We start from the raw sequence: 21726 nt of genomic DNA, 5'->3' as shown, positions 1-21726 counted from the left end.
CACAGATTCATACCAGAATATACTGCTATGAAAATACTAACCTGACCTCCTAAATGGCAAAAGACAGAATTTCTTCCAGAGACACCTACAATGCAGCCCAAAAGAAATACCTGATATGTAGTTTCTATTAGGGAAAGGATCCGCCTCAGGCCTTCAGTGAAGAATTTCCTAGATTTTCCAATACTTATTTTATCTTTATCAGAAATTTTTGTTTACTTTTCATTATGAACTTTATTTACTCCTGATCCTGCTATTTGTCTGGCTGAAAGGACTTCCAGCTATCAAGAATTTTTCTCCTAACAATGACAGTTACAGTCTGGGTTCAAAACTCCTCTTAATGTCATCTTGGATATATTCAACAGATTGAGCATCTTAGGGCTTTCTTTGTAAGACATAGTTGCTGAATTTTATTAGGTTTTTAATGACAGGAATGACTGTGGGGAAAGTTTTTTTTTTTGGAGCCTGTCTTATTTTTTACTTCCTTTTAAATATATGAGTGGTGGAACACAGTTTTGCCAGCTCAACCCAAGACACCTGCATGTTAGAAACTTGCCCTGCCCCTCTTACTTACTGCTTCACACTAGAAGCTTATCTACAGTAGGTTAACTAAAATGATCTTGTCATTATTTAATTCTCAAAGTACTTGGGATAGATATCACTGCCCAGATAAGGTGGCCTCAACTTGAACAAATTCATGGAGGTTTGTAGAATTTACAGAACTGTATTGAACTTGGGCTGATGGCTTTGTCTTTAAAAAAAAAATGGCAAAACACACTAATTGTGCCCCAATGATCCTCATTTGGCAGAAAGCCTTTTGCTTATTTTCAGTCAAGATAGCTCATTTGTGCTCCTGACAATATCTCTCCTTTCTACCATCTTGAACAGGGCATTCCAGAAAAGAAGGGATCTTCACAGAGATGTGAAATTAGAACAGAACCGGCTTCCTGCTACTCTCATATTTCTCCCTTCCACCATAAAAATCAATGAAGTCCTTGTTATATTTCACCCACTGCACTTGAAAGTCCTCTGAATGTCTCTATCCAAATTTGTGTGGAGACTGGGAGAGACTCTACATTGACTTCAGATCTAATGGAGCCATGTGGAAACATAGGAACCCTAGATTCTGGTAGATTTGTAGATTTTGCACATGAGTCCCAAATTCTGTTTCATGAAGCCCAACTGTAGGAAATGCTATTTCCCTATTTCCCTATTTAAGACAACTGCTACAAAATCTGAGTTCTATACTATTTATCTTCATAATACATTTCTAATTATTCATAATTGCAATCAATAAGTACAATCAATTTTTAGAGTGGTTTTTATAAGTACATTTCTAAAAAATGCAAATAAATCCTAATGGAATTTGTCAGATATACAGGACTTGAGAAGATCAATGATGATAGCCATAGATATTCAATGTATTGCTTTACTTCATCATTGTTGATACTATGAGTGTTCATGCTTTATAGCATGCTTTATTAAATACTTTATGTTTTCATATTCTTTCAAAATATTTTTTTGCACCATATGTTAATAAAATAAATTTATCTAATAATTTGAAAAACTGATGGGACAGGCTAAATCATAGTATCCAAGAGATGCAGGGTGCAGTCCCACAGAAAAAGTTGCACCTAGAAATGACATTACCAAGTACAGTATTTTTAAGCAGACAGGTTTATAGAGAGGTATTATGCATTATTCTTTGAGAAAAATAAAAATATTGTATCTTAATCTAGCCATCATTTGTGTTGCAAGGCACCTACATAACAGCTTTATATCAGACTACTTCCTCACTAGTCATACTTCTGAATATCTTTTGAAATTTCTAAACTATGTCTATTGTATAATATATCCTTCATTGCAGGAATTTGATTTTGAACTAGAATTTTCACAAAAATAAAAATGCCTCTTCTAATATGCTATTTCTTATTATGTTATTTCTATTTTTGTAACTTCAAAATACTAAGGTACTGTTTCTTCTGTTTATCATGAAAATACAGTTCTTATATAATTGTCAGAACAAACATTGTGATCTGTGTGGCTAAAGTGTAAATATTCTAGCAGATGAGAAAAAGTGAAATAGCAGAAATATCTACTAAGCATATAGAGAATTATCTTTTTTAAAAAATTCAAGGTTTCAATGAATAATCACCAAATAATAAAACAATTCTTGAATTATTAAAAAGATACTGTAAAAACATTAGTCCCATTTTTATATGTCACTAAACCGTAGTGATATGCTAAAATAATTGGAATTGGTTGGGCTTTTGCTGCAAGAACACATGGAGCAGATTCCACTTTCAGCTCAAAAGAAACAGCCCGAGACAATTCATCTGAAGATAATAAGCCAGATTCACAGCCTGTGTAAGTTGTGTAGTTCTACTGCTTTCATCTGTGTCACACCAGATTTAAATCAACTCAATATTTCCCTCAATATGCGCAGTCAACAGATTACCCCAGTAGCAGTGAGAGCAGACTTTGGCCAAAGGAATTAGGTTGTACACACAAAAAGTAGCAGCGCAATTTACTTTTGCTGTTGTTGGGCATTGGGGATGGTCTAGGAAATAAGCTTTCACAGTAGATGAACTGTCTAGCTCAAGAGAGCGGCTTGGTCTAACGTGGACATAGAGGACTCTTCAAAGCTACTTTAATTCAGAATAATGAAGAGAAAGTTACATGTCTATCCAATCATCTGAGTGCTTCTGGAGGTTCTAAGGCTGTTCTGCTCCTCTTGTGCCGCACTGACAGTCCCTTTTGTCCCATACCCAGGCTGTGCATTGGTGAAAGTCATTGATGCAATCAGCTGGTGGAGAAAAGGCAAAGAGCTGTTCTGTGCCACTGCCTACAGCAGTTAAGTGATTGCATTTTGGGTCTTCAAAGCCTTTGGTTCCGCTGAGGTCAACAGAACTACTCAGTAGAAAATTAGGCCCCCCAAAGTGGATGAATGTGTGGGTAACTTCCGACTATGAGTGGATAGATCAGCAGCAGTAACAGAAATGTGCAATACAGCTCTAGTCTCCTCCAGCTACATGAATTTTACACCAGTGCAACTCTAATGACATAAATACAGTTACTCCTGATTTATATGAGAAAAAATTTGTTCCCTCTGAACTGCAACTTACTAGTATACATGGCTTTCAAATAGTTTCCCTTTCTTTCTTTTTTTTTAATTTTGTTTTGTGTTTTGTGTTTGGTTTGGTTTGGTTGGGTTTTTGGGTTTTGTTTTTGGTTTGAAGAGTGGCTGAAGTAAGCAAAATGAATAAAAAACAAAGTTAGAATTTGTATCTTCTTCATTCTTAGTGTCTGCTGAGAAGAACAGGCCATGCCAAGAAAATGGGAATCAGGAAATGCAAGCAAAGTGTTAGTGGTACAGAAATATATCTGCCATCACAAAAGAACTAGTTTAATTAAAGTAAATTACTCAATTCTAATCTAATGTAAAAACCTTGAAAAGTACCATAAAGAAGCAGAACAAATTTTTTTCCTAGATTTCAAAACTGTTTAAGATGGTTTAACTTACAAAAACATGTGGAGGAATGAATTTTCATTGCTGTTTACTAGTGCATAGGGGTTTGGCTAAATACACTGTTTCATTCACAGAGTAGGAATCAACTCTTCAATTTTATTAAATTCAAAATGTTTTGACAGCTTAACTTACTGTAACTTAAAAGTTTAATCAATCAGTTATTATGCTTAGCTAGTATAAATCTTTCTGGTGAAAGTCATGAAAAAAGGCATACCTAAGAACAGGGCTTATGGTATAAACCAAAATATTCTAAACCCTGTAACCAGATGAGCTTAACCACCTGATGCTGCTTGTGATGTCATTTTCAGAACTCTTTTCTTTGTCTTTGTTATCATGAGGAACCAGACAGGCCTTTTAGGAAGTTCATGTTCTGGTTTTAAAAAGTCACATTAAGCTAAACATGGCACCCAAAATGATGCCATGGCAGTGTTGGTAGGGCAATATAGGATTAGATAAAAAAGAGTCTGAAGTTATACTACAACTGAAAGAATTAATTTACTTTTCATTGAGTTTGGGGTTTTTTTGAACTTAAAGGAAATTACTATATATGCAGTTAAAGGTAGAAGGCTCTTACAGAAAAGGTTAGCTAAAAGTAGTTATTTCTAGTAGCCCAAATATCATTGCAATTTGCACTGCATGTAGAATATAGCATCTTTATCTTGTGAAACTATGTGTTTTTCATTTTCTCAGTGGATGTTATTCAATTTATTGTTCTACAGGTATCTACTCACAACAGGCATACTGCTTTTGATATTTTTTTTCTTTTCAGCCTCTTACTTTCCTAAGTGCATGAAATATTATGTACCCTTTGCACTTTCACAACAAACTAAACTTTCAGGCAGTGAGATAGATTTTAGAAGTTTAAATCTAGATTGTGTGAATGGAAAAAAGTGATTTCTGTTTTAAACTGAACACCTTTATCTGCTCTGACTTAATGAGTATTGCAACCAAAAACTGAGAAACTTAATTCTGTAGTATTCATAATTTATAGTAGTTGTTTTTTAAAAAAGTGGTAAACTCTTCAAATTATTTATTGGAACACTTGTCTAATTATGATGCCATTTTTCAGGGCTGCCTGGCATTAACATATAAAGGCTGTTCACTATGAGAAGTGAGACATTCTGGGAAAAAATGACCATGTTTAAAAATTATCATTGAGCCAAGTTTTATGTAACTTGTTTTATTATTTATTTATTCATTTACATTGTATCAAAATCAGTTTATCTTCATGACCACATGTAAAGGTGTTATCCTATAGGATGATTCCAGGAGAAATTACCTGTAATGACAGAACTGCTCTCCAATTTGCAAGTGCCTCTGTGCACTTATTCCCCAGGAACCACTGGTGGAGATAGCACAAACTGCAGGAAGAGATCTCCCAAGCAGTCAGACTGCAGTGTTGTCACCCTTCTCTGTTTCTTTGTTGGTTCCACACAGTCCATCTCCTTGAGTTCTGTGTTGTTTTTCCTTTGTTATTTTACCTTTCCCACTTTCTCTCTAGCCTGAGATATCTTTGTATTCTCTCCTATCCTCTCCTCAGTCATAATCATAGTGGGCAACAGAGACATTCTCTGAAAATCACCTACCCAGTGGAGGAGCTGAGGATTAGATATTAGCATGAGTATTAGGACACTGAGACTCTTTCTCAACTTTAAATTCTGTCCACTTCATTAGCTGAGGCTCAGTTACTAGTCTCTTGCTTGGTAGTCTTTGGGGGAACCTTATTTCCTGTGCCCCATATTGATTTTGTGTTGGGGATAAAAGGCTAATTTATTGCTTGTTGATAGCAGCCTTTCTGTGGGCAAAATGCCCTTCGATTTGATCCAGGGGCAGAACTCATGCCTGGGACTGCTGTGGCCTTTGTTTGCTGTACCAGGCAGAGAACTGGTTAAATTTTTTTAAGATATTCAGGTTTCTGATGCTGAAAAAATGCTGTGGGACATGATTCTAGAATTCTGTTATTTCACCAGTTTAAGTGAAGATTTGACCTAAAGACCAGAATAAGCACCTCAATAATGACTGCAGGATCAGATGTGCTGCCTGTGGTAACACATTCACAGCACATTCAAAAGATCAGGTTATCTGAAGATTAAAACCATATATTTGATACAGGTCATGAAGAAAAATTCAGAATAGAAAAGTAGAACCAAATGAACTTAGAATTCCTATCACAAATGATTTTAAATACATAGTCTTACAAGAAGATACTCTGCTTAATGACTAATAATAATAATTTCATATACAAAAAGTTGGAGTGAATTCTGTACAATTTTTGCACTTTGGAAAGAGTATTGTTTTATTTCATATCACATATATTTTGTTAAATAGAGGAAACACTGCTTCCCTGGTGTTTTTGTTTTTCCCTCTGGATTGTAGCAATGGAGCACTTGCATGTTGTGTTTGATGCCTTGCATGATGAAGACATGCAATGGCAAGTTCCAGTCTGCATGCTGCTTAATGAATGTTTTCCTTTTCTCTCCTTCCCTGTTATGTGCTTACAGAAGACAACTATGTGGAAGGTGGGTGCTTTCTACCTTATTTTCCTAAGCTCTTGTTTTACCCTTCTGTTTAGTGATTCTTTTTTCCCTTCTGCTTAATGTTATAAAAGTACACATATCATTCTGTACGGTAAGTTGCATTTTTTACCCATAAAGGTATACAAGCTTATGAAATAAGTGTGATTTCTTTTTCCATACAGAACGCAAGCACAGCTCCATTTTAATCTTGGCCTTATTGGTGTAATTACAGAATATCCACACTGAAACAACAGAATTTGTACTCATATGACTGATATTACCCTTCATAATCTTTCTGGAGATTTACAGAAGAACTGATTTCTTCTAATGTTCTGTATGAAAAACACTTCAAGAAACTATTTCTCTCATTAGTGTGGAGTATAAATCCTCCTGATAAGAAAGTAATGCATGTTAAATACCTATCTTTTAATTGCTTAGGAAAATGGAAAGCGCTTTTCTCTTTAACGCTATAAACCTTGCTTACTTTAATATCCTTTGCAGCACAAAGTTTTAGGAAAAAAGACTTTCTATCTAACTTTTCATAATATTGGACTTGCCTTTTTGACATTGTGAAAGAAGCAGCATGTGATTTTAATAATTATGTTGGTATGTGATTAAGTCCCTTTAAAGAAAGTATGGCATAGGGCAGTGGAAACTAAAGCATAATGCCCTCTAGCCTGAATATTGGTAAGTAAGTCTATTAGCTGGTAAATCGTGCAAATATATGATAGCTTTAAAGATACAGGTTGCTCTTCACAGATCAGTGAATCAATACTGGGAATCAGTACTGTCTTTTTGCTTATAAGCCAAAAGGGGCAGGTGCTTTTTAACATACAAGTGCTTTAAAGTCTCTCTGGGGTGAAACTTTGCATACTAGATAAATGATTATTGATTTGAAAAATTAGTTTATCTATCTAAACTGAGAAATTACTTTTATTTTATGTCAATATTTTAAAAACAATTTTTAAAGCAAGGAATTTGTAAACTAACTCATATGCAAAGAGACTGTCCTGGAACAACTCTGACCTAGCGTCCTCTAGTAAGCCACTGTGAGGCCAAAGTTCATTCAGTTTTCAAGTCACCACGGGCCACTCTTTGTTCAGTGGTGATTTTCTAAAGCAGCCTGGAAGTGTTGGTCCTGCATTTCTCCATGCTACTCTATTCAAGGGTGAAAAGAGATGCTCAGATTTAACACATAGATAATCCTGTGCAGTTTTATTAAAACATATGTTACCCCGAGGAGAAAGAAAATTTAAACTATTCTGGTGCTTTAATTGTGTGCACTGTCAAGCACATACATATCAATGCAATTGCATTTTCATTATGAGATAAAAGTGTATTCAACAACACTGGGATAGAAATTCTAACTTAAAAATATAAAAGCTTAGAAAAAATTACCCAATCTTTTATTTGATCTGTGCATAAAACTCTTGCTGGTGTCAACAAGAGTCTCAAAATTTGAATTAGGTTCAGTACGACTAGACAGGGAGGTTCGATTGCATTTCACAAATTCATTCATGCACAGTAATACAAAATAAAGTCTGGATAACAGGTAATCCAGACTTTACCTGAATCTAATTCTTAAAACTGCAACCTTAAATTTATTCCAATACAGGTCTGGATACTTACATATACATTAAAGTTACAAAAGATGAATATGTAAAGAATGGAAGCATAAATATGTGTACCCGAAGCACAACTGGGAAACTTAGCTAAAATTTTTCATCTTTGAACTCTGTGATATCTGAACATCTCTGCAAATTGGGATACATAAGGAAAGAGAAATAATTAGTATTCACAGGGTCAATTTTGTATATAAATATACTGCCAGTATGAAATTTTCATTTCACTAAGTTGAGCTAGGATTGAACATATTCCCTGCAGGTTTATCACATTCAAATTTTGTTTTGATCTGTGTTCTGCATGGAATTCACACACCAAACTATGAGAATATCCAATGTTCATATCTGCTTCCACTGTCCCACCTTGTGCCCCTTAACTGTCTCCTCCCAGAGCCAAGTTCAGGATATAGCTGGAGTGGATCACACATGCAGGATTCCTACTAAATCTTGAATTCCTAATTCACCAAGAAAAGTCTTCTATCATTCCTCTAATGAAGTAATGGTGCACAAATGAGTATTTTCAATGCATGAGATGCCTATACATAGCTTGTCACCATGACTATCTGTTGTGGTGTTCTCAATTACATTAAGACTTTCATTTTGAAAATCTATCAGTGATCGCTACCATGCAGGCTTAGCTTTATCATTTTAAGCCACTCTGTGGAACAAGTACTGTTCACTCTTCCAGTAGCCTTCACCCATAGATTGCAAACATATAGAATAAGGTAAGTATCATTATGTGCTTTTAACAAGTAAGTATAGGTGACCTTACTGCTTTCAAATAAAGTGACATACAGAATCAAACAAAATACATTGTCTTGGGGACTACTACTGAATTTTTTAATTGACAGATGTTTGGTTGGAGCATTGTATATTTTTTGCAGTCACTTGACTGCCTTTTTTCATTGAATAACACTAAGTGACACTTAAAATTCAAGTGGTTTCTATGATATTTTCAAGAGGCACTTTTGCCATTTACATTTTTTTCAAATTATGTAAGAATCATGTATTTGCAACTGACCATTTTCACATATCATTGTAACAAAAATAGTAGCTATCAAGCAGTGATAATCTTCTGTTTGGGTTTGTAAACTAAAATGTTCCTATGTAAATGTGACCTAGTGAAAGACTACCTTCTTTGCATTCCTGTAGGAGACATGATTTTCTTCATACCTTCTAAGAGCTGAAAAAGCTTACATAAAGTACTGGCTAAAATGTCACAGTTGTATTTAAGAAAAAATTGTAATGTTCAACTAGTTCACTTTTATTCTATCAAATACAGTTAAGATCATGCTAAAATTCTGGGATTTCTTGCTGTAGTTGCCAAGACAAAAAATTAAAAAACAAAGAACAAGTTAATCAGTCACAGGAAGAGACTGATATTTCCAAAAGGCCATGTGACAAGAGATCCAAGCAAGGACACACAGCATTAAAAGAATGAAGCTCAGCTCATCTTTAAACACTGCTGTGTGTATTCAGGATGCCTCTCTTGCAGCAACGCTTAGAGAAAGAACACACATGAAAACATTTCTACTCTTTCACAAGCTGAGACCTGCAAACTGCAGTACAGCTGTGTGATGCCAAGCAATGCTTATGCAGGCATCCCTTCAGGATGACAGTCAACTTTCATTTATGTTGCTGTAAGCCCCAGGTATTCCCACCAGCTGCAGAGCACTGTATTTGGAAGCAGAATTTATTGCACAAGAGATCAGGCACATCAGGCCCTTCAGTTTAACTACACATCTAAAATGTGTGACATTAAAAAGCACTAATTCAGCAAAACCATTCTTAGTGTGCTTGGAACATCACTTGAGATTTGGAACTGATAAGATATAAATCCTTTCAGACTGATTGCAATCGGGAGTATCTTCTTTGAACTCCCTCTGACAAGTACTATGAGTCATTTGTGCACCTAATTTTCTCTGTGAATTAGAAATCACAGGAACTCTCTAGGAAGTCTGCTTTCCAATAAAGAGCAGGATATTTTATTGCTTACCTTCTTTGTGTGAATTAATTTCAATTAATTGCAAAAAAAAAGAAAATAATGTATGGCTTTTTGTAGTTTTTGGAGAAGAGGAGCACATTTAACACATGAGCAATTAATAACTTCTGAAATGGATCCTAAACCAGCTAAATTCAAGAAGAATAAACCTGTTTTTTAATCAGGCATAAAATATGAAAAATCTCCATATTTCTAGAAAAATGCTTTCCTACATCATATTATACTCAGTGAGAATTTAAGTATCATTTTATTAACATGGATTTAAAAAGCTGTGTATTTTTCCTTAAAGAGTAATGAAATTTGGCTCTGGTTGAGTGAATATCATTATGAACATCTGTTTTGAAATGTCACTAGACCTATTCTGGTATGATTGGATTTCATTTCACAATACAAATATAAAGCAAAATCTATTTCTCACAGATTTATGAAGTAGTTGCATAAGCTGTCACTTAAATTTTCTTTATTACTATGTATTTTATATTGCATAGGTAATAATTTGCCTTCTCTGGAACAAATTCATTCTACTGTCACATTTCACACAAATAAGGAGACATCCTTTGCATTATCATCTCAATGTGATGAAGAAATTTTATTTAATTACTTGAAATGCTTACTTTTATGAGGGGAAAAAGATCAGACCCAGCCCATTTTTAAGGTTTAAACTTCTTCAGGTTTTAGACATTATTTCACATGTAAAGAACAGGAAGTCTTTCCAGCAAAGTGTTCAAAGCAACATAATCAAAATACAATAAAGATAGATGGATTAATAAAGGAATTGGTTGGATATGAAAACATTTTATTATTTTCTGTCATCCCAACTACAGCACATTAAAAAAAAAGCCTAAAGAACCCAAATGACAATAAAACAGCACCCAGGTTTTGAATTGCAGTTCTGTTACTCGTAGCCCAAAGCATTCCAACCAGTGGTTGAAAAATGCTCTTTGATTTCCCTCTGTGATACAGACATCTCATAGGAAACAGATGCCTGTCACAAAATATTTTTGTCAGTCTGACAACACCACCTTCCCGTGCTCCCTTGTTCATTGCTGACTGTGCTCTTGTTTCCCTTCAAGGTCTGGCGCACCTGATGATGGGCGACCAAGGTATGGGCTCTGTTCCTTTTCCACTCTGCTTTCATTGTTTCTTCTTATTCTGTAGCTGCTTTGAATCCATCACTGCAATTGATGGGCAAATGCTTGAAAGCTGTCTTTGGCTGCAAGTAAACACATGATTTTAGTCACATCTTATTTCATTTTTTGTTTTTTGTTTGCTCCGTAAGCTTTTGTCCTTCCTGCCTCCTCAACTCCCCCTCTTGCAATACAAAAACTGAAAAGAGGTGAGAGAAGTAAGAAAGTGATTAAGAAAATTTCATGCATTTATCAGAAAATACAATCAAAGGTGATTCTATAAAAGATAAATCAAGCACAAGACCACTCTTCAGATAGCTCCTGAAAGAAGATACCCAGCTTGCTGCATTGTAGACATTGAAGAGTTGATTTACATTAATGCATGGCTGTTTGGAAATGTGCAGAAAGCACCTGCTCCTGGCTTCTGGAATGCTGAGAGTACAATTTTGCTACCTAACAAAATCAGTGACTTTTTTGTCCTCCTAATCATTGTCCATGTTACCTTTGTGACAGTCTTTCTTACCTAAGCATGGGTTATTTCTGTGTTTCTCTGCATGTACATGATTGGGAAGAAATAAACTAAATCCCTAATATGACACTGATAGCATCTCCATTTGTCTTCAGACACTGACCTAATACATTGTCTCTTCATGTTCAGATAGTTTGCATTTACATGTACTCATGACTCTTACTGTTGTTTCTCTCCTCTTCTTTATTCTCTTTGTATGGAAATGCTTTCTTCATGGAACCATTTCACCAAATCCATAGGTAAAAGTAAAGGTATTACATGATTTTTTTTTTATTTTTAATGCCATCAGTATACTGTAACACATGTATTAGTAATGCAAATAAATGTAAAATTTTTGCACTGATAGCATGAGGTAGGTATAATCTTAAAGTAAATATTTCATGGATATCACGGTAACAAGAATCATCCTAAAGTACAGTCTGACCATCTTTAAAGTTTGTCTCCTGAGTGTTTTGGGTTTTTTTTGTGAGAGATGTAGAGCTTTGGCAGTGATAAAGGAAGCTACAGTTATAGAAAGTGTTCAGGATGAAATAAAAGCCTTATTTTGAGGTATGCCTTTTTCTGTTCTCAAAAAATTGTAGGCTAAACTACCAGACACAGGAAAAAATGTGATGTTGTTCAGCTTTGTTGCTCTGGAGATAATCTGTCTAGGGTCAGTCCACAGCTTGGTGTAAGTTTTAAGTTAGAATAGTACGGACTTTAGCAAGTCCCTGCTATCAACCAATCACATTTGTCCTCAGATTTTCTTTGGATTTTAATCACTTTGAGTATATCTGAGACAAGAATTGGACAAAGGAATGAGCAAGACTGAATGACAAAAAGAAGTGTGGGGCTTATTACAAACTTTTTTTTATTATTTTTGTTTCTTTATATAAAGAATGACAGCCATACTTACTTTCTTTCACCTGGAGGAGATGTGAAATAGGGTCAAGACATTTCCTGTATAAATAAACACTAGGTTTTGCTACAAGGATACTTGTTCACAGACATACTTTAAATAATTTTTATGATAAAAAATGGTCATTAAAAGCCATTTAGTTTCTGTTACATATGATGAAAAATACAGTTCTATTCCTCTTAAGCATTTGTCAGTGTGCCTACTCTTTGTATAAATCAGAAATACAATCTGCATGACCTTACTTTCCTAACTAATTAAATTAGAAAAAAATTTTCAGGTTTGTTGTTGTCTTTGCTGATTTATCGTTGCCACACCTAGAAAGTTCATGTGATGCAAAGAATGTAATTGCAAATCTGTAGTGTCTCATTTCTCTTCATATCAGTCTCCCTGGAAAGACTGTACTTGTATAGGTGGGATCCCATTTAAAGGGTTGTATGTGTTCTGGAACTCTAAATCTTGCTTAGCAAAAGCTTTAAGCGCTTATGAAAAAAAATCTACTGATTTCCTTGTTTTATAAGATTATTTTATTTTTCTTAACTGCATTGTATGTATGACTTCCTTTTTATTTGTTTTTACTATCTGACTCCTAATCGGTAGATGTCTTGAGTAGAGTCACCTTAAAATGACGTTATAGTAACTGAATCTTGACACTATATAATTTTTATCAATAAAGAGGAATTATTTGTCTAGATTATTCTGTACACACAATAAATTATGTAGCATGTACAGCACTGCAGAGAGTTTTGGATGAACGGATTGAAATATAAATATTGTGAATATATACTATGATTAGTATTTGGTCTGGAGAACACATTTTTAGCAAAACAAAACTTTGCAAGTATTTTGCCATAGTTAGAAGCTTATATTTTTATTTTTAAGGTATGCCAAGTATATTCACCAAAAAATTACTCTATGTATATTAGCTCCATTTATTATTTAATGATGTACCACATGACATAATTTAAACACTAGTCACCTGTCATCTCATCATGACCACATTTTTGTTTTTATATTTTATTTTTTCTTAAATTTATCCATGTAATATAAAAATAGATATTACTAGGTTTTGGTAATCACAATACTTCTTCTGTGAATATAATGGTGTGTCTCAGTTCAAACGGATGAAAGAGTTTCTATGTGTATAAACGCCTGTTGCTTGTAACAGAAAATATCCCTCCGTATTGAACAATATCCTTTGATATTGAACTATATCCTCAACCAGTGAAAAATGGCCTCATTTTATTGACTATCCTGAAACTACACTAATATCACCTATTAAAACATGTGTCCTTGAAATAGTTGTGATAACACTCATTTGTAACACACACCAATATAACAAATTAAGAGAGAGATGGAAAAGAATGAAGGGACAAAATAGGAGCACCTATTTCAATCTTCCATAAGTTGCATTCCTTGAGAGGTAGGGAAGGTCAGTAACAAAAGTGATTGCAAAATTCTGAGTGATTATATCTTGAATTATTCTTATTTTGGAAATGAAACTATAAAATATTTTAAGAAGCTTTTATATTTAATTTGCCCTGAAGAGTACAAATGGCTAAAGTATCACAAATTGTGTAAATACTTCTTGAGATACTGGATAAGGAAAAAAAAAATCAGTGTATCTTCTGAATTAGGGCAGGATGCTAACAAGGCAAGGACCTGGTGTTGACAGAGGAAGGAGAGATGAGAAAGCCTCTTCGACTGGGCAAGCAATACAAAATCCAGTACCATCTGACTGCAAGCACCTGCTTTTTGTCATTTAGTTCTAAATATAAATTGAGATACTCTGGATAATCTTCTCACAAAGTTTTTATTGAAGGTTTATCAATATTAACAAAGCTGTCATTGTACCTTAGGGAAAGGCAGAAACAAAGCTCAGTTGTCATAGTGCTGAGACATCTATCGGTACTTCAGATCTTATATCCTGATCTATGTGCAAATCCAGCTGACACAAATGAAAATATAGCATAAAGCCAAGATGCTATGTAGAATCTTGTCTCAAAACTTCAGCTACAAAAAATTGTTTCCTGATCCATTCTTGTAGATGCTATACCTAATCCTAGGAAGAGCTGATATCTTTTAGTTATACTGGCATTCATTTATTTTCTGATAAGTATCATGTATGTTCAGAAATACCTACGAATTCCTTTGTTGTCCCCTGGAAATCACCTACTTGTATGCAACTTTAGCAGCAGCATTGTCACAGCTGTGGTGGTGAAAAGACATAGGCAAGGTAAGGTTTGTTAATGGGGTTCATGTTTTTATTAGATTGCTTGGGTATGCTGGTCAGGGCACTTGTTTGAATTCAAAGCAAATCTGGAATCTGCTGCTCATAATAGACATAGAAAAAGGTTATTTGCCCACAACAAATTTTTGCCCAAAGACATTTTGTCTGTTCTCTCCAACTCTTGGAGGTGGTCTAATAAAATTACCTTGTCTACCTACAGGCCTTACCTGTCAAAGTATGCAGATTTATTTTGTAATGAATAGTAATAAACCTAAACTTACATGGCAGTTATGTTCTTTTTTTCTTTCGGAACTATTTCATCTTTTTCATATTCTTTTAATGAGCAATGAAAGGAATTTATACTTCAGAAACTATAATCTAGTAACATATATTACTTCTTTTTTTATATTACAGTTTTCCTAAGCCTATATATATTTTCATCTACAGTTTGTGTGTAAATAACCTACTTTTCACTACATATCTTACTCATTCTATACCAAAATACTGTGTTCATACTCCTGTTCTATTACTTTGGAGATTATGTGCAGCTTAAAATCGTACATGTGTCACTCAGGTCCATAACCAACTAATAAATGTTAGCCAGCTGAACATTGTGTTTCTACCAAAAGATTGATCGTACAACTGCAATTTATTGTATTAGATTACAGGCTTTTGATATGCTGGTATTTGATATACTATGTGTAAGTGCTGAAGGAAGACTTTAGAAAGGCATTTTATGTGTCAACTTCTTGCCAAAGGAGGGTAAGTTTTGTATTGCGCAAGCTATCGCACAATTTCTGTAACCCCAGTGACACCACTAACTTGTTAATTCTCAGTCGCGCAATTCATCTGACATTTGACAACTGGAAAAATAGGGCACTGAAAAATAAAAGCAATTTAAATAAAACCTTAAACAATCATGAGCATCAAAACGTTGTGTTATAGCTAAGTCATCCCATAATGCTTGTGTCATGCAAATAAAAACATCGCCTTTGTAACCTGCCTTGTAACCAGTAACCTGCCCTAACATCAAACTATGTGGAATCCAGTCATTAACCTTACTGCACTTTCATTTTTTCACTGTTTTCAAAGAACTAAAATTGTCTTGGCCTATTACACTCTCTGTTCCTCCATGGATTGTTGAAAAGCCTGTCCTATCCTAATCGACTTTTGTGTGTTCTGCTTCAAAATGGGTCTGACAGACATCTATCCTCCAGCCTTCCTTGACCCAAGCCACCAACAATCCAGAAGCCATGCAGATACTTTGGTAGCACTCTGAGCTCTAGCACAGCTTATTATTTTTGACTCAGTGCCCGATTGATATGGAATCAGTTACATGCCCTCTCAACTGCAGCTGGCTTTCGTTTGGCAAGTGCAAACATGGATGAAGGGCATTCTTGACTCTCTGTACTTGTTTGCGTAGTTGTATTTTCTAGGTGATAGCAGCTTTTTTGAAAGACTCAATACTAGAATTGAAATGAGTTAATTTAGGAGTTTTACACAGAATGGGGTTGCCAAGGTCAGGTAACTGAAATTGTTTCTTAGTGATATTAGAGCAGAAGAATGGATAACTTGCAATGCCCTGCTCAATCTCAGTTGCTTCTACTGATAAAGAAGAACAAATCAATAATGTTTAAAACATTATCCTCAATTTAACAGGACCCAAACATCCTCAAAGTCTTGTATAGTTCACAAAATTATAAGCATGAGAATTTAAAAAATATTCTCCATAAAATTAACATGATTTTTAATGAGAATTGCATTTTAAATAAATTAATGAACTTTAAAGCTCCTCAAAATACTCCAAAGAGCAGAAGCTACACATCATGTCTGCTCTATAATGACTTTTTTTTCTAAACAACTCATAAAGATAGTTAAATAGAAGCTGCTGTTCACCAAAAATATTACAACTAAGTTCTTGTGTACCCCATTCCCCTCTGCCTAGACATACATATATATTCCAATAAATATTTACATTATTCTTATATTTTTATGGTCAATATGTTCAATTATTTGTTAAATATCATAATGAACTTTACATTAAGTGTTTGTTGTGATGCATTGGAGCAAGTAATATCCTTGCACTTTATTTACATAGCAACCTTGGAATATGTCATTCGAAGATGCAGATTCAACTTTATGTTGAATTGTGATCAATTAATGGTTCCTAAAGAGAAAAAGTGCAGCAGAATATGAAGAAGTTTTCTATATGAAGTGCGTGGCTCAGAAGAAATCAGTAGACATCAGGAACAGAAATGCAGATTCTGTCTTTAGACACACATACCCAAAATTATATCTGAGATGGCTAATTCCTAATCAGCAGTATAAAAAGAAATTGTATAGACCTGCCACAATATCAAGAAAACTTTTTGAAGAAAGGGGAACACATTTATTTTTGAAATAAAGTTCACCACATGGTCACATGTCCAGTCCACACTATGAGTTCTAACACCTTTCAATCATCAAAATAAAGCCTTTGCCATATTTTGAATCATTCTGACATCAGTCAAAATTATCATGTATCATATACACATATGTATATATTTCATAGATCTCCTATGGATTAAGAAGAAAGAAAATAAATGTGTAACTATGAGGGATTTAGTGCAAAAAATATACTTGAAAAAGTGTAGGTTTCTGCTGGGTCCAGAAAACATTGCCGTATAAGATAGTACATATCTAAGATTTTGGTGTACTCAACACAAGGCTCCACTTTGAGCGTAGATTTATCCGGAAGATGGGTATGCTGACAGAAAATGTTTCAAAATAATATTAAATTTCTTTCAGCATGAAGGATTTGTATTTCAGACCAAAAAGTATGAGGGGATTTATTGAGGATGGAAAACAGTTAAGCTGTCACTCTGAAGAGGTAAAAAAAAAAAAAAAAATCACCTGGTAAGCAATAAAGAAATAGGAAATCTAGACATTTCTTTCTTAAAGCAAACTTTTAATATATATTTATAAATGTACATAGCAAAAGAGGATTTAAAGCTGCAGTGATCTGAGTGTTTTTTGCACAATGAAGGGTCATTGAAACTGTCATACACATTTCATAAACATTTCCAATGAAACATATTTGAGAGAGGTGTATATCTTGGATATTCTGTAGAATATCCTGGAACGTTCCCCTGAACCAAATACATTGGTAGAGTGACACTAAAGATTTCAGCTTCACTCTAAGATTGCACTACAGTTAAGATTTTTCTAGGATAAAATTCAGTCCTTGAAATCTACAAAAGCAACTAAACATGTGTGCCCAACACACTCTAATTTCTGTTATTTCAGTGAAAATCAAAAGTAATTGGAGATTATTGTACATCTCACTTAGAACAGAAACCTCAACTGATTTTAACATTAATCCAATCAATCATGCTCAAAGGACTTTCACCAGCCAAGTGGAAAGAAATTAGAATCCTAAGGACGCGTATTTTCAAACATCTCTAACAGTTTTCTACATGCAGGCATACTAAAATCCAGAGTAAACTGTCACAATTTCTAGAGAAAATATATTTAAAGAAAGTGAAGAACTCTTAAGAAAATCACTTCAAAATCGTACTGGTATAACTGAAAATGTGGACTAAACTCTCTAAATTCACATCATAATGATATTTTTCTACCAAGAATGCAAAAGAACTGAAAAAAATATTTATACTGGTCAAAATTGATCTAGTAGAAATAAAAATGCCTCATACAAAATTTCTAACCTACTCTTTACAGTAATTTTTTTTTGCTGTAATAGTATGACAAGCTACTAGAAATAAAGACATTTGAATTATCCAGTCTTCTTTAATTAAATGATTAATTTGCATTCATATGAATAATATATCTCTTTCTTGATATTGAAGGCCTTCTATAACCCTAGCATTCTTAATTGCTTGAAGGTGGCTTTCTGTCTTTACTTCAGGGTCCACCTAGAGCAGTTAAGTATCAGTATAACAGTGAAATTGTGCAATGAACTGGGAAATTTAGGAGCACAAAGGAGAAGATATTCATAGGAAATGAGTGTGGACCATGGAACGTGGACTTTGCTATGAAGTTCTGCCTTCATCATTCTTTTAATGGTATCCATAGATACCAACCTCTTATCCAGATATATTTTTCTAGACTTGGAAGGAAACAAAAGTAGCTGAATCTTTGGATTGAAATAATTTACTCTAGTGAAAGGAGTCCTTTCTAACACCATTAAAGCTATATTCAGGGTTTTTTTCCTGTTGGCACCCACTTACAGTAATTTTCTGATCAGCACAGTATTTCATTTAAAGACTGTTTTTGTAATTTGCTAATATGACTTAGAGATTCTGGTACATTTTGTTGCCTGGTTAAAGTAGACATTTGTTCTTTAAAGAAAGGAAGTATCCACCCAAAGGAAAGGAGCAAAATATCTTCCTGTGACCATTAATATTCTGCTTCTAAGCATAATTTTTAGCTGAAAACCCTGAGAGATTCCACTACATTGGTACCTATTTGACCCCACTCCCAACCAACGGTTACATCTCTCTCTAGGATTGAAAGTCAAAAATAATTTACCTGGTTTCCTGCTTTATTGAAACTGAGTATCTTTATTAGGAAGAGCTAGGGTTATATCAAAAAGGTGCCAGATATGTGCTTTTGATCTCAGAAGGAGGACATTTCAGACATTTTGCTGGTAATACAAGCTGATCTTTTGATTTTCTTAGTTGATGGCTCAGCTTAATCATTGATCTGATAAGGTACTACATGTAGTGTTTGCACGAGTCCATAAGAAATCTTTAAAATGAATCCCACCAGCTCATTTATAGGCAAAGTAGCATTGAAAAATATGTTACTTTGAGTTGCGATTTTACTATTGAACCTGGGCAAAACAAAGCATAAAATAGTTTTAAAGCCAAATGCCTCTTTGACAATGGTATTTGCACTATGAATGGATGCTTATTTAAATAGAGATTTGACTTTTTTTGTATTAACTGCAACTACTAGCTAGTTGTTATGTAGTTTTAATTTTAGAAGAGTCATTTGGGTATAGTTCTATTGAACTGTAACACTAGTATATGTTTACATCATCACAAAGATGATGAGAGATTTCAAAATGTTCTTGTTTAATTTTATCTTCATATACTTGAATGCCCCCAGATTGTTGTGATACAAGTACTGAACTGGTGCTCTCATTTCAACTGAATACTTGTGCAAACTAGGAATTTTGCAGGCATCCATCAAGGTGCTTTCATCTTGGTGCATGATTATACACCTTCAAACACATGAAAATGCAGCTGTCTGTCAGTCATGAACTGATTTTTTTAAAATGTCCTTAGCAGATTTTTTGTCTTTATACTTTTCTGCAGTGAATTATTAAATAAGAATACTGTCCATGATTGTAACTAGATTATAATATTGGAAGAAAATTTATATTTCAGAAAAGAATCATATAAAAGTATCTAAGTGCAAGATTGGAGCAACAAAAGTAAACTTGGAAATTGGTAATTTTATATGATTCTTGTGCAACTGTTTATCTGTATAGAACTGTTACATTCACACATATCCATACATCCTATATGAGACAGGAAAATACCTAAGGCAAATCTTTATTGTGAACATTACATAAAGCCCCCTGAGTCCCACTGTTAGTCTACTGCTACATACTTCCTCAGAGCAGTTCAGACTACTGTGAAGAGAATAAATTCCTGTAATCCTGATGAAAATGTTGTGAAGCACTGAATACATGGAGTAAAACACAGTAAGTCATTCATAATTCTAAAGGACAAATTCCTCAAAAATTTTTATTAGCATATATACATTTAGCATACATACATGTAGCTGCATTCAGGACATAGACACAGACACAGATAAATAAAACTTGCTGTACTTCATGAGTTTACCTCTCAGAAATGCCTCTATCTCACATTTTATATAATGCCAAACATGTACTAAAAATTACTAATGTGTCTGCATTCAAAACTAACTATTATGTGCCATTTATTCTCTCTTCCATAATATCTCTTTGATATTTATCCAGTGTTCTAAAACAGATAGGAGAAGTAAACCTTGCTAACAGAATTGTCTGTCCATTTCAGTTGTCCCTTGTTAAAGAAATAGGGTTTTGAAAATTCTGGATTTATTGAGCTGTTATAAAAGTAAATCGAAAGTCTAATTAATATTTTCCTTTTCAAAACACCTAAAAGATCTGTATATCAGCTCTATAGCTTTTAATAAGTACATATAACTCTCAAAAATGTACATATATCTAGGTCATGCTAATTATCCACCTTGGGAGGCAAAAGTGCGCCAATACTTCTCTACCTAGTTGGCATACTCTTGAGACCCAAGTCAGAAGAGCAGGCTTCAGAAAGTCTAAAAATATATCTCTTGGATTCTTAGCCATTAAACTGCTTAAAGAGGAGGTCTCTCATGTACTAGCAGACAGCCTGTAATTTGTATTATGCAGGAAATAAGACTAGATAATCAAAACCAACCTTTTTGGCTTTCAAGCCTATGAATCACACAGAACAGAGAAATTACTGTGGTAAGATGTAAGAAAATTGTCAGACATAAAAAAGCCACACAAGTTTTACTTTATTAGTAATACTTTTATAGTATTTCTTGTATAGGTTGAATCATGTATCAATGTGTCGCCCAAAACAGCAAGTCAAGCCCTAATGGATTAATTGGTAAAACCATCCAAAGCATTGCCTTAAGTCAGAATGTAACATGGAAACTGAAACACCTTCGTGGAAAAGCCTCAACCGTGTATGGAAGTGTGAAATAAAAGGAGATTAATCTTTGTCAAACTCCAACACTTTGGTATGGTTATGTCTTTTGAATACCTTAAATTGAATACTAAAGTTAATCTTATTTTCAAGAATGTTGTGCCATTTTTTTCATTATTTTATACAAATTCTCATAACACATTTGCAAAAGGAGGGGTCTTTGAGTTGTAATGGAAGAAATGAGCTTATTGTGTTATAAAGTAACTGCTACACAAGATAAACCCTGGGCAAAACATGGTTGTGAATTATTCGTTCAGCAAAACTGGACCTGTTCGTTTTTGCTCTTCGATATAGTGAAAAATGCTTATACAAAGCTGACAAATTAAATGAGGAGTTAAATTGTGATCTAATCTAGGAAGTGCAATAAACTAGAGGCTATCACAGTCCCTGTAAGATTGCTCTGAATTAGTGAGAAGAAAGATTCAAACTCATAAGACCCAGAGTTTTAATCTGAAGACTGAACTCAGTGTTCTAATATTTAGTTTCTCTTTGAACCTCACCATTCAAATATATATTCACTATGAGTTAAGTAGTCTTCT

At 34.1% G+C, this 21726-nt stretch overlaps 1 protein-coding gene across 33 annotated transcripts in view; it reads left to right on the top strand.

Moving 5' to 3' along the window:
* The window catches only part of NRXN1 (neurexin 1), a 726520-nt gene that overhangs the window by 71976 nt on the left and 632818 nt on the right, over positions 1-21726 (top strand). For 17 of the 33 annotated variants that reach the window (XM_071580668.1, XM_071580589.1, XM_071580570.1 and 14 more), the window contains exons 3-5: positions 6028-6045; positions 10740-10769; positions 11562-11573. The exons of 6 other annotated variants lie outside the window; for them this stretch is intronic. In XM_071580668.1, the coding sequence (XP_071436769.1) occupies positions 6028-6045; positions 10740-10769; positions 11562-11573 (60 nt within the window). The remainder of the gene's footprint in view (positions 1-6027; positions 6046-10739; positions 10770-11561; positions 11574-21726) is intronic. 10 more of the 33 variants (XM_071580651.1, XM_071580608.1, XM_071580545.1 and 7 more) reach the window with 4 other exon arrangements.

Source organism: Pithys albifrons, chromosome 2 (assembly GCF_047495875.1).
Source record: "Pithys albifrons albifrons isolate INPA30051 chromosome 2, PitAlb_v1, whole genome shotgun sequence".
Lineage (NCBI taxonomy): Eukaryota > Metazoa > Chordata > Aves > Passeriformes > Thamnophilidae > Pithys > Pithys albifrons.
The sequence above is the reverse complement of the archived record's forward strand: the minus strand, read 5'-3'. Positions and strand labels throughout refer to the sequence as shown.